The sequence below is a fragment of the Nicotiana tabacum genome, chromosome 16 (genome assembly GCF_000715075.1).
Source record: "Nicotiana tabacum cultivar K326 chromosome 16, ASM71507v2, whole genome shotgun sequence".
Taxonomy (NCBI): Eukaryota; Viridiplantae; Streptophyta; class Magnoliopsida; order Solanales; family Solanaceae; genus Nicotiana; species Nicotiana tabacum.
Window position 1 is genome coordinate 170,592,017 of NC_134095.1, and position 13,977 is coordinate 170,605,993.

A 13,977-nucleotide genomic window follows, 5' to 3' on the forward strand; every position below is an offset into this window, starting at 1 on the left:
TGACTGTTGCGGCAGCTACCCTAGGGTGCGAGATGATTTCTCCTTCAGAAATTTTGTTGGCCGACCCTGTATCGAAAATCTGGTAGACCCAAGGACCTTTGTCATCAGCGGTCTCTATGAAAGGTACAATGGCTCCGCCCATGGTGCACGTTGTGTCCTCGCCGTGAAACACGACCTCTTGTCTTTCCCACTCGAACTTCACCATCTGATGTAGGGGGGAGGGCACTGCTTTGGCTACATGAATCCATGGTCGTCCTAACAGCAGGTTATAAGATACTGTGGCGTCTAACACCTGGAACTCCATGGTAAACAGGACTGGACCGATGGTCAATTCAAGTACAACATAGCCCATAGTGGTTGTTCCGTTTCCGTCGAACCCTCGGACACAAATGCTGTTCTTGTGGATTCTTCCGTGGTCAATCTTTAACTGGTTCAGGGTAGACAGTGGACAAATATTGGCACTTGAGCCGTTATCCACCAATACTCGAGTTACCACCGAGTCTTCACATTTGACAGCTAGGTATAGAGTTTTATTATGCTCCGTACCTTCCACCGGCAGATCATCATCTGAGAATGTCACCCTGTTCACCTCGAAGATCTTGTTGGCAATGGTTTCCAAGTGGTTTACAGAAATCTCATTGGGTACATGAGTTTCGTTCAATATCTTCATCAGGGCCCGCCGATGCTCCTCAGAATGGATCAGTAATGATAGCAGTGAGATCTGGGCCGGTGTTTTTCTCAGCTGTTCGACCACGGAGTAGTCCTGCACTTTCATCTTCCTCAGGAACTCCTCAGCCTCTTCCTCGGACACAGGTTTCTTGGTTGCAGCTGGGTTGGTTCTCCTTAGTTCTACCGGAGCAAAACATCGACCTGATCGAGTCAGCCCTTGCGCTTCACAACTAACTTCTTCCACCTGTTTTCCTTTGTACATCACCACCGCCTTTTCATATTTAAAAGGCACAACCTTGCTATCCATCATCGGCAGCTGGACTACAGGCTTTATGGTGACCAGTTCTCTATATACCCCCTTCAACACAACTGCTGGTGCGGGCGAAATCCCTGATATCACCAACTTGTTTGGCTCGGGTTTGCTTGTTATGGCGGACGGGCTCTTTCCCAATATCACTACAGGCTTGACTCCTTCTCTCTGTGACTGTACCCTCGCTCCCCCACTGGTTGAGACTTCTTTCGGGGCGGCCTGGATCATCATCACTGTTTGTGAGGGTTTTCTCAACTCTCCTCCCTCATACACCAACTCAATCATGTGAGTCTCGTGGTGCGCTGGCAGTGGGTTCTGGTTGATGTTAGGAGCCTCCGGTGTCTGGACCTCGATCTTATTGGTGTCAATAAGATCCTGTATGGCATGCCTCAACTTCCAACACTTCTCGGTATCATGCCCGAGCATCCTTGAGCAGTATTCACAACTTATTGATCGATCCAAATTCTGAGGTGGGGGATTTGGTTCTCGAGTCTGGACAGAACTAACCAAACCCAATTGCCTCAGCTTGTGGAACAAAGCGGTGTAGGTTTCTCCCAATTCCGTGAAAGTTCTCTGTTTCCGCAACCTGTCATTCCTAGCATCTGGATTTCCCTGAAAGCCTGCCCCTGGAGGGTTTCTATATGCCCTCGATGGAGGATAGGTGTTTTGTGGTGGTGCATATATGTTCTGGGGAGTCGGCGCGCGCCATTGCGGGCGAACCGGAGGCTGAGTGTATGCTTGGGCCTGGTGTATGGAGCAATGTGGTTCTCGAGGCGGATAGAAATGTTGTGGTGGGTTATATGGGTAGTTTGGCCTGTGAGGTCTGGGTTGGTTGTAGTGTGGCTTGTCAGCCCTGGACCAACTGCCTGCCTCGATCGTGGCAACCTCTTCTTTCTTTCTTCTCAGCGCACCTCCCGTGCCGCTCTGAATAGCCTGGGTTGTGGCCTTGAGTGCCAAGTAGTTCAAGATTTTGTCAGACCTCAGACCCTCTTCTATCATGACCCCTATCTTGACCACCTCGTTGAAGGATTTTCCAACCGTTGTCACCAAGTGACCAAAGTAGGTTGGATCCAATGTTTGCAAGAAATAGTCCACCATCTCTCCCTCTCTCATGGGACGATCGACTCTAGCTGCTTGTTCTCTCCAGCGGAACCCGAACTCGCGAAAACTTTCCCCGGGTTTCTCCCAGTTCTTAATAATGTGAGACGGTCAGGGACTATCTCGAGATTGTACTGGAAATGACCTGCGAAAGCTTGTGCCAGTTCGTCCCAAGTATACCACCTACTGGAATCCTGCCTGGTATACCATTCTAGCGCAGATCCGCTCAGACTTTGGCCGAAATAAGCTATTAGCAGCTCATCCTTGCCGGGAGTGCCCTTCATATAGATCAAACTTAGGCATCTTGAATCCAGCCGGGAGTTGGACGTCTGGGAAAGGGCATAGATCTTTGTATGCTACGCTGACTTGGTTGCCCAGTCCGTGCAAGTCCCTGAAGGACTGCTCTAGGCTTTTGAACTTTCTCAATACCTCATCCTGTTCAGGGGCTTTAACCGGCTTTTCAATCTCTGCTGGCACTTCCAAATGTGGATTGTAAGCCTGTGGCTCGGGGGCATGAAATGTAGGCTCAGGGGGATAGTATTGCGTATCGTGAGCCTGAAACAATGGCTCACTGGTCGTTCTTTGCAAGGGGGCTGATGTGGGTCCCACAAAAATGGGAATATTGGGTGTTGGGAGAGGTTGATGGGGTGGTGGAGCTTGGGAATCATGAGGGCTTCTTTCTTGATGATAACAGGGATTTGGGAGGCTTGTGGAAGGGCCGGAGTGAGGGTATTCCGGCGTGTGTCCCAGTGTTTCAGGGCTCTTTTGTGTTTTGGCTGTGGCTAGCTGCATTGCATTCATCTCTAGTCTCATCCTTTCAATCTTTTCCATCGCTTCTTTTAACAACTGGCTCCTCGGCCTCTCTTCCTCATTACTATTCTCAGAAGTAGTCATGCTTGTTGCTATCGGTCCTTTGGATCTGGTTTGATAGGAGTGTGTTGCCAGAGTTCTTTAACAACTAACTTGTCTGAATCAGAAGACAACAAACTTTGTTAGCGTTAGAGATTAACAGATTTGATCACAACACATAGAGGATGCAATGCTCCTAGGCAGTCAACCGTTTCTACATGCTTTGCTTCGAACAACATGCGCCATCCCGGTTTGCTCATTTGTCCCCTTTTCTGTTATTTTATTTTATTTTTTGTATTTTCTTTTTCTTTCTTTATTAAGAGCGGTCGAATCTTATGGGGATTGCCTACGTATCACGTCCCCGCATGAATCAGACCAGGCGTAGTTCTGCCACGAGGCTAACATTTTCATTCATGATAAAAAGATGAACAGACATTACATTTGAAAACTTTGTAGGAAAATGTCTTGAAATACACACATTTAAATCGAAATAAAAAGATACAATTCTTAACATCTCACAACGTGCCCCACTTTCCACTTGTGTTGTAAATTATTAGATCATTTGCTCAAGGCGGGGCTTGACCTGGATGACCTCCCAGCATACGATACATCCTTTCCAACTCCATCGCTAGATGATGGGCAAAAGTGGGTGCATGCTCTGTAAACCTTTCATAATCCATTCCTTGGCAGTTTACATAACTTTGAGAGGTGTAGACTGCCAGGTCGTGGATCTGTGCCCTGAAATCTTGGAGATGTTGGCCTTGATTCTGCAATTGCTGCTGGCGAGTGGTGGATATATCTCTGATATGGTCTTCACGATCTAGGGTTGACTCTAATAGAGCTCGGAGTCTGGCCTGCTCTAATCTCGCCTGCGCTCTTTCTCTGTCAATGTCCGCTTGTTGATGCTCTCTGTTGTACCTTCTTGCCTCTTCTAGTTGTGCACGAAGTTGGTCTTCTGATCGTATCCAATGGTCTTTTTCCTTCTTGAATTGTGCCCTGTCTTTCTCGGATTGCCTATCTTGGCGTTCCTTATCAGATCTGGCTTTTTCGCTTAATTGTTGGATCCTTTCTTTGGCTTTGCTCAACGCCCTTTCATTTGCAGCAAGAACGGAATCATAATCTTGCATTCTTTCAAAAAGATTGGCGATGGTTTTTTGATCCTTCCAATTCCCCATTGGCGTTTCAGAAGCCTTTTTCATTCTCAGAAATCGAGCATGAAGACTTTCATTCTCACAGGCTAGACTCTTCTTCTCGCCTTCAGCTTCTTGTGCTTGCAAATTTTTCTCTAGACTGAGGTTCCTTAGATTTTCCTTTAGGGCATGGATAGTTGCTTTGTACCCCTTTTCTTTTTCTCCCCAGATCAACCGCTCTTGGATTTTATCATTAAAGTTTTGAATATGGGGTCTTTTGGTTGGCCTTCTTAGCTCAGGTTCTGGTACATCATCCACGCGAGACCGTTTCTCGAACCACCTTGCATATCCAGGATTTATCTCACCCTTTGTAGTGTCTGGGACTTGAGTATCACTTTTCAAGTATCGACATCCATTCCACATCTGCTGAAGTAGAGCCTCAGGAATAGTGGCTTCTGGGTGTAATTCGATTTCTTACGTACTCAAATCTTCATCATCAGGAACTACTTGATATCTCCCTAGTTGTCTTAAGACTCTCAGTGGCGCATACGGCTGGATGCTTCTCAATCCCAATAGTAGCAGATAACTATTTGAGGTTGACATGTGTATCACTTCCCTCATCGGGAGCCATCCCAAAGGCCATTCAATTTGATTTGCCGTTAAAGCCCTTAGATGAGATACCCATGCTTCTATCCCTTCTGGAACCTGATAATTTTTTACTCTTTCCTCATAACCCTCGATGCAATTATCGTTGCTTGGCCCATACTGTATGATCTTGGGCTGTTGTTGGAGATGTTCAATCACCCACATTTGCAACAAAATTTTGCATCCTTCGAAGACTTTCGCTCCTGCTTTACATAAAGTCAAAGTCCGATAAATGTCTGAGAGAATGATGGGGACAAGGGTGTGGTTTTCTTTGGTGGTGAGGATTTGCACAACTTTCGCGGTGCGAATATCGATTGTTCGCTCTTTGTTTGGGAAGACCATGATTCCTAGAAAAGCCACCATGAAGGCGAAGCGACGGTGAACCTGCCAAGCGTCTTTGTCTTACTTGTTAGTAAGGCCTTTCTCATGAATTTTGAACCCATCTGACTTTCCGAACCTTGAATACAAAAAGTTGAAAGAACAACATCCATTGACGACATTGCTTTTCCTGATTTGACTGCTGATGTTCAGAAGACCGAAGAATCGATGTACCGAGGGAGCCTTTGTGAATATCAGGCTTTGATTCCTTAAACTTCCGTCAAAACCAGCATATCCAGCTATCTCCTCTAATGTAGGAGTGAGCTCGAAGTCAGAGAAACGAAAGACATTGTGAACAGGGTCCCAAAAAGTTACTAATGTCGCAATCAGATCATCATGGGGTTTAACTTTTATAATATCCGTGAGATTTCCCAAATGCTTGACGACCCATTTTTGACCATCTGCGCCTAATTCACACCACCACATTTGAAGCTGAAATAGAAACTCTTATGTATTCGTGGATGGGGGGTTTTGTGTGGTGCTCATTTTGTATCTGAAATTTAATTTAATAAAGTCAAGACTCATTTTGAAAATATACACTAAAAAAAATCATTTTCAGTTAAAACTATTTTCAAGATTTAAAACTATTTTGGGAATTTTTCAAACTATTTTCAAGATTAAATACCTTTATTTCAAGATTTAAAACTATTTTTTTTTGGGAATTTTTTTTTAAAACAACCCATTTTATTCCTCAGTTCTCACCATGATTTCATTTAAGCTGGTCAACAAGCATGTTCGAGGCAAATGAATGCACAGGTAGCAAGTAGGATGCATCAGGATGATCTTTTTATTTCGGGTTCACCTGTCCTAGACAGACCCAACCCCTGTGTTGAGTCTCCAAGGTCAGATGTACATGATGCAAATAGACGTTCCTACTAGGGATCCGGTACATGGCTGAGTTATTCTAGGTAAAAACCTGAGGCATATTGTTCTAAACCTGGCTTACCCAAACGGACAGTTTGAGCCGAAGCGGGGGCAACGTACCGGGAGCACGAAAGTCTACCCGGCCTAGTTACTTGTCCCAACTTCGTCTTATTTTGGTATGATTTCTAACAGAAAGGTGGGTCACGCGCACGTGTACACCATAAATTTAGAAGACTCAGAAAGAAGAAGAGTTTCGCAGCAGTTTTATATACACAATTCAGATAATATTAAAGCGGTAAAAGCATCGTTTAGCACATTAAACATATATCATGTAAAAATCAGATAATAAATAAAGCCAACTATAACGATTATTTTAAGCTCGAATTCTTGAACCCTGAACCAGAGATTCTGGGTTCCCATTTATAATCCCCAGCGGAGTCGCCAGAGCTGTCACACCTCATTTTTCCGCACCCGAGAGGTGCAGGAGAGTTTTTTCCAATTAAAGGACAATCGAAACGGGATTTGTTTGTTTATTTCAGAGTCGCCACCTGGGAGATTTAGGGTGTCCCAAGTCACCAATTTTAATCCCGAATCGAGGAAAAGAATGACTCTATATTACAGTCTGTGTACCAGAAATCCGGATAAGGAATTCTGTTAACCCGGGAGAAGGTGTTAGGCATTCCCGAGTTCCGTGGTTCTAGCACGGTCGCTCAACTGTTATATTCGGCTTGATTATCTGATTTTATACAAATTGAACATATGTGCAAATTTTAACTTTTAACCGCTTTTGTCGTTATTATTATTTTACAAGAATTTCAACGTCGTGAAAACATATCTCGAACCACGTTACATCAATGCACCTGTGGTTATCGACATATCTCGACTCGGTTGAGATTTGGATTTGGGTCACATAAATGTGCACCCGAATTAAGGAAAATAAATTGTTAAAGGCGCGCCTAAAGCAACTAGCGTCTTGTTGTTTGGGGGAGGTCGTAAAAATTTGTTAAACGGCACATCCCGAATTCTAAATACTTTAATATATACATACATTTAGAGGGCCCCGCAGCTTTTGTACATTTTGTTTGTCGAGGCTCGTTTCATTCTTGTTTTTTAAAAAGGAATTTGCGACGTCATGGACACGCATCTCGAACCACGTCACAATCAATGTACCCGTGATTAGAAACACATCTCGAATCCGTCGAGATTTGGATTTGGGTCACATAAATGTGCACCCGAATTTAAGAAGGTAAAATTATTAAATACGCGCTTAAAGAGGCTATCGCGTTATTATTCCGGGAGGGTCGTGAGATTTGCTAAACGACCCACCTTGGGAACTGAATGCTTCGATATATACATTTAACGAGGGCCCCGCAGTTTGTGCGTTTTTCTTTATTTTTGTCGAGGCTCATCTCGTCCTTATTTTAAAAGGATATCCTATAGCAACTACGTTTCTTGTCGCGTTTGTCTCTACTAATAGAAAACAGAGATAGTCCTAGTTAATTACATGCTTGTAGGCTTATTTATAGCAGGATTCAAAATGCTTTTACAGAATAAGTAAACGTGATTACGCACACGGACAACTGATTGAACATTACGGGGCCAAATCCAGCTCATGCGGGATGGGCCAGACCTGGGCCACTGTTTGTTCGATGCGGGCCTGCTTGGTCTGTTTTGACCTGGGCTCGACCTTCATGAGGTTGAGATTGCAAGCTTTGTGTTCTTTGTTCTAAAGTATGGTTTACCAGTTATGTGAGACCATTTATCAAAAGGGAAAGAACTTAACTAGTAGTGGATAGTTTTCATGCTTGGCCTACATTAAAGAATATACTACACAATTAAACTAAGTCTAAGATACAACTTATTGCAATGGGAATATTTTCACCTAACAGCATACATACATGAACTAACATTCAACTAATCTACATATATATACTAGGCATGCAGGCTACTTCTATTATCCAAACAGGAATGAAAATTATTATACAGTACATGACATTTAATGTAACAATCTATGTATAAAAGTCATTCTTCAAGTCTTTTCTTTTGTATTCATGCTCAACTTTCCAATTACATTGACAGTGTATTAGTCGTGTACCTGATATAGAGAACAAAAGAAGGAAGAGGATCAGTTGAATGATACACAGCAAGCACAGCAGCAGCAGGTAAACAACACAACACAGCAACAACCAAAACAGCCACAATGATGAAGCTCAACAAGTGATCGAGCGATGGACAGACAATCCCAGAAAACAGAGCAGAAAGACAGCAGGAAACCCAAGATATCGAATGTAACAGCAACAGAAAATCCAATAACCACAAAGCTCAGCAAATAACCATTACAGTTCCGACAATCAGGAAGACTAAAACTCAATCCACAGCACACAGAAAACTCAGTGTAGTAACAATCACAGCAGAAGACACACAACCTTCTCTTAATGGAACAATAATAAACCTAGTTGGAATAACTGACTTGGCCAGAACAGCTCAACCAACTTAGTTCCTTGTGCAGTTTTGGACAGTGTCTAGTTAAAGTGTTACGAAAGTTTTCTCTTTGTTTTCCCTTTTTCTGAAGACTAAAAGTCCAGCCCCTAAGAAAACCCTTTCCCCAGACTCCAAAAATCTCTCCAAAAAATCTCTCTCTTCTAAATGGAAGGTCTGCCTCTTTTATAGCCTGAATTCAGCACTTTACAGTCTGTGTGACAACTCAAAATTCCCTCTCCCTGTTGTTTTTCCACTCAGTTATTTTAAATAACCAGACCTCCCATGAGATCCCTGACAGCCCCTCTCTATTTTTGTTGTTAAAGTGTCCTAATCTCTTATTTATTTAGCCAAAGTATGGGCAGCAGGAATATAATCTGACAGCACATGTTGTCCAATTATTTAATTCCTTAACAGCTGACCATACACATGCTGCCCACAATCTGAACCAAGTAAACATGGCATCCATTTAAGATCAAAGTCTGAACTGCCATTATAACCTACCCCCTAGATGTTTTTGATTCAAATTGAACAAAACCATTAGGCAATACAATTCAGTTCCTAATGGGATTCAAATACGATCACAGCAGAAATAAACAACACGAATCAAGTTGTTACCATTAATGACTGAAACTAATTGACGACATACATTGACTCGACTATATTAATCGTAACACATAATAATCAATCGTTCATATAAACAACATGTACAGAGTCCCGAATGACTTCAGACAACTTTGTTCAATTACTGGGAACCTATATGAATTAACTTATTTGACGATTAATCTAATTGACGATCATGTATATCACAGAATACATTCAGAACACACACAGACAAACCAACGACCAAATAAAGGCCTTACAAAGATGGAAGGAATTAAGAAAAATACCAGAAATAACAAGCAATCACAACAAAGCATGCTAACAACTTAATTACCACTCGAATAAAACAGAAAAGCAAAGAAAAACTTACCGAAAAATGTCCAAACAAAATTGACCCAAGTCTGACTCAACTTTGACCATTTGAGGCCGAACAAACTTTAATCAGGGTGTTCTCACACGAGAACACCTTGATTAAGGTCTATTAGACCTCAAACCCCTGTTAAGACTAGCCGGATTCCAAGGCTATTCGTGTTCTAGGGTTTGGATCTTTAGATCTGGTTTTTTAGGAGTTGTGGGTAGATTCGGACCAAACCAAGCCTGGTTTGGTCACGAGGGAGGTCAGGGGAGTGTCTGGTATGAAGATGGTGAGGTTTGGTATAGGTCAGAGTTCGACTCGAATCTTCAAATGAAGATTCGAGACGAAGGAAGGTGATTCGAGGCTAGGGGGTAACAGATCCATGTTCAGGAGAGTGAGGTGGTCCTAGGGTGTTCAGGAGGTGGTCATCGGCGTTCATGCCGCCGGGTTCTGGTGAAAGGGAAATCAGGGCGGCTGCTAGGGTTTCGGGGGGGTTCAGTGTTTGGTGAGGACGATGAGTGGAGGGGGGTTCGAATAAGGGGCGTGGGGTACGATAGAAAGCTTATATACGATCTAGGGGTTTAGATCCTGGCCGTTGGATCAAATGAGATCTATGGCCAGGATCTATTCACTTAGGGAAGACGGTGTCGTTTGGGCTTGATAGTGGGTGAGACCGGGTAAGGCTGGATCGGGTCAAAGTTTGACGGGTTTGGGGGGAAAGCCTGGGTCCGTTGGATCAAAGGGTTGGATGGTTCAGATTAATTTACCTGAAATGGCGTCGTTGAGGTGAAGTGATCAACCTGATCGGGACCGTTTGTTTGAGTCAGATCAACGGTTCTGATAAGGACGCTGATACGGCGTCGTTTGAATCAGTGTTTGGGTAGGCCTGACTTGGACTGGGTCCTTGTGCCGGTTTTGGGCCTATTTTTGTTTCATTTCTTGGGCCCAAATCAATTTTCATCACTCTTTTCTTTGTTCTCTAATTTTAAAACAAAAATGAAATAACAAAATAAATAATAAAACAAATGAAATTAAAACAAACAACAATGTAACACTTCAACACAATTATCACACCATATTAAAATGTTTAAGTAAATTAAATCACAACCTAGAACGAACGATGCATATATATTTTTTGAATTTTCTTTCAACGACCGAATTACGGTTTGATTACTATGACAGATATACTTTGTATTTTGATAAGATCAAATGCAAAATGGGACGAACCACAAATGACTCGCAGTACATGTCATGAAAAATTGAAAATTTGTACAGCGAGGTCACTGGTCACTATTTTTGTTTTCTTTTGGAGCGATTGTCCGTGAAGCAAAAATCACGTGCTTACAGTGATTACTCGGGAGAGATTTACGGTAATAAGAGTGCTCATGATCGGTAGAGAATACTTAGGCGAAATTATAAAAGACATAGCGGGAATGATTCCGACAATTGGGAAAATCATAACTCTAGACCTCCTTAATCTTGTCTCTAACTCTTAGTATCTTTAGTTGTTAATTTATTATTTTAATTTGTTAATCAATTAGTTAAACACAAGAATCTAAATATCTATAAGTTAGGAACTGTTCAAGCTTGTCTTCTTGGTGATAGTGAACAGCTGTAGCTAAGCCTTAGTTCTCTGTGGGATTCGACTCCGGACTTGTAAACCGAATTATATTTGCAACGATCGCATTGTCCTTTTTATAAGGTATAGTTGGGCGTGATCACAGCTTGGCCAAACAGGCTAATAATATGTTTCACTTTTAAGAGGGAGAAGTCAAAGTTATAGAATGAAACATACACCAAAAATGTCATCTATAAAGAAGTATTTTATCACGTTAATTACTTTATAATAATTATTTCATCTTGTAAATAATTTGTTACTAAATTTAGTTAGTTGTTCTTTCACATAAAAGTTCTGGCTAAATATTTACGTGCAACACACGTACATAGTAACTAGTATTATATTAAAAGCACGAAGGTCCTTAACAAAATGTCATTCATTTTTTTTACCCTTTAAATATAGAGTTCACATTGAATAATACCGTAATTAAATTATTTATCTAATATATAGGAATAACCATTTAAATATTTTCCTACTATTTAGGATTTTGAAATCCCTAAAGTTTGGTGTATAAATTCTTCTATATAATGTTCGTACTATAGCATATTTGTATATATATGTTGCTGGAGATTTTACCTAACAGTAGTGAGAGAAATTGCTTCTTCCTATGTTTTTATTTATCTCCTTTTTTACCTAACCAGATTAGGAATAATATATATGAATGAAATTTACATGTCGTCCTATGGAATTGCAGACTTAAAATAGGCTAGCATTAAAATAGAGAACTAGTTTGTCCTGCAGTTTTTCTTCTTAAATCATTATAATATCATGAAAGCAAGTATTCAAGAGAGAACTGAAGCGGTAATACTCTATTTACATAGGCTGATTTTGGGCGTCCGTATCAAAAACTGTCAATAGTACATGACTTAATTATGTGAACTATTTGCACAAAAAACTATTTCTAGTTTCCAACATTATTTACACATCACAAGGTGAAAGAAAATGCTGCAAATATCTAAGAGCATCTTCAACAAAAAGATATCTCCAACTCACTATACTCAAAACCCCTGCACTCATCCTCTCAACCACCGCTCTTCCATCTTCTACCTTCAACCCTAACCTCAAATCCGCCACGAGCCCGCTAACCGTGTCGCTCGAGCAACATCCCGGTGGCGGCAACTCCTCGGAAAACCACCCTTCCAACCCTAAAACAAACCTCCCTTTCCCTCTACAATTCATCACATTAAAAACTCCTTTAAAACCTTCCAAAATCACATCCCATGTCACCCTCAAGTCACCGAGTGAATCAAACGGCCCCAAATCCCCGTTCTTGACATCAGTGGCAGAGCCAGGAATCCTGACATGAAAAATTCAAAAAAATGCAAACTTGAAACATGATTGAATACACTTCACAATCACAACAACAACAACAACCCAGTATAATCCCACTTAGTGGGTCTGGGGAGGGTAGTGTATACGCAGACCTTACCCCTACACTGGGGTAGAGAGGCTGTTTCCAAATAGACCATCGACATCCTTCCCTCCAAGAACTTCCCACATTGCTCTTGGGTAGACTCGAACTCACAACCTCTTGGTTGGAAGTGAAAGTTTCACAATCAAGGAGATTAAACATAATATATATACTGAAACCATTTCCTATATAACATCATCCCTACGTAACAAACTTCACTATAAAAGTCAAATTTTTCCGGAACCAATTTTCATGTGTTATTTTATGACATAGGTTCTCTATCACACCACTTCGCTAACACTAAAAAATATTTGAATCCGCTAACATTCAAAATTATTTAGAAAACGAGGCTGTTATAAAAAGATTTAACGGTTATAAAGAAGTTTGACAGCTATTATAAAAAACACCCTCCAACACTTACCTTTGCCATTGCTCGACATCAATATCGAACCGAAAAACACCCTTCTTGTCGAAACAAAGTTGGCTTCCATGCTTGACTAAAGTCACCATGCGTGTAGTGGTTTTATAGATGTTAAGTGCAAAAATAATGTTATTAAGGGAAATACGAGGTTTCAACGGCTGTTTCAGCCGGCGGTTATTCGCCCTATGACCCAGGGCGTATAACTGCCGGTAAGAGACGGTGGGATTATAACAAGTATGAAGTGTAGAGAGAGAAGGGTAATGAGTGGAGCAAAGGGGTTGCCATATTTGATCTGAAGACATGGAAATAGACCATGATTTGCATACACATGAAGCTATAGCTAGTGTTTTTGGATCAAGATGGTTTGAAACAAGAACAAGAACTTGCCATGGAGGTGGTGAAACTGTCGCCATTGTCTTCTTTTTCTTTTATCACACCATTATTTTCAACTATAAAATCAGACTCATAAGAGTTAGAAGTAAGATTTTATCCAATTTCATTTCTATTGGTTTTAAGTGTCTAAAGAAGTGACACGTGTTGAGTTCTCGGATTTTTGCATGGTGGTGACGTGACACGTATGATATAGTTATACACAGTCGTTACTACTATGTCGACGCGTTTTGAAGAAGATTATGGTTCACTATTTTGCTTTTCCTTATTTTCTCCTTTGTACATATATAGTGTTTTTGATGACTTTAATTTAATATCGTGCGTTTATATTTCGAGAAAACAATATTCAACATGCTAATAATGTGCTTGGAGTGATTAGAACATTAAGATACTTACGTTGTTGACGTGGAATTAATATGTGCATTCTTTACCAGATTTTGTGATTGAAATTAAGTAGAAAGTCAAGAAGTCAGTCATTCAATTTTGCATTATATTAAAATCAAGTATATTACGTCCACTAAATCTAATATATTTGTCGTTTTAAAAGGTACGTATGGCGAGAGACGGACCAAGAATTTGAAGGTGTGAGCGAACTAGTCAATCAATACCTTCGTCGAACTTTTATTTTTAAAAAATTCAAGCAAAATATTTAATCGTTTTTAATATATTTATACTTATATATGCAGAATATATATATATTCTTACTAAAATTAACAGAGACCGACCTCTCTTGTATAAGCATAGGTCCGCTTCTGTGC

At 41.1% G+C, this 13,977-nt stretch overlaps 1 protein-coding gene across 1 annotated transcript; it reads right to left on the reverse strand.

The window, feature by feature from the left end:
• Positions 1–11,791: 11,791 nt before the first annotated feature.
• On the reverse strand, positions 11,792–13,298 carry LOC107783184 (putative F-box protein At5g04010). Its single transcript, XM_016604162.2, has 2 exons — positions 12,830–13,298; positions 11,792–12,294 (listed from the first exon to the last, which is right to left on the reverse strand). The coding sequence occupies exons 1-2, from the start codon at positions 13,240–13,242 to the stop codon at positions 11,916–11,918; spliced, it is 792 nt and encodes a 263-aa protein (XP_016459648.1). The 5' UTR covers positions 13,243–13,298; the 3' UTR covers positions 11,792–11,915.
• Between the last annotated feature and the right edge of the window lie 679 nt (positions 13,299–13,977).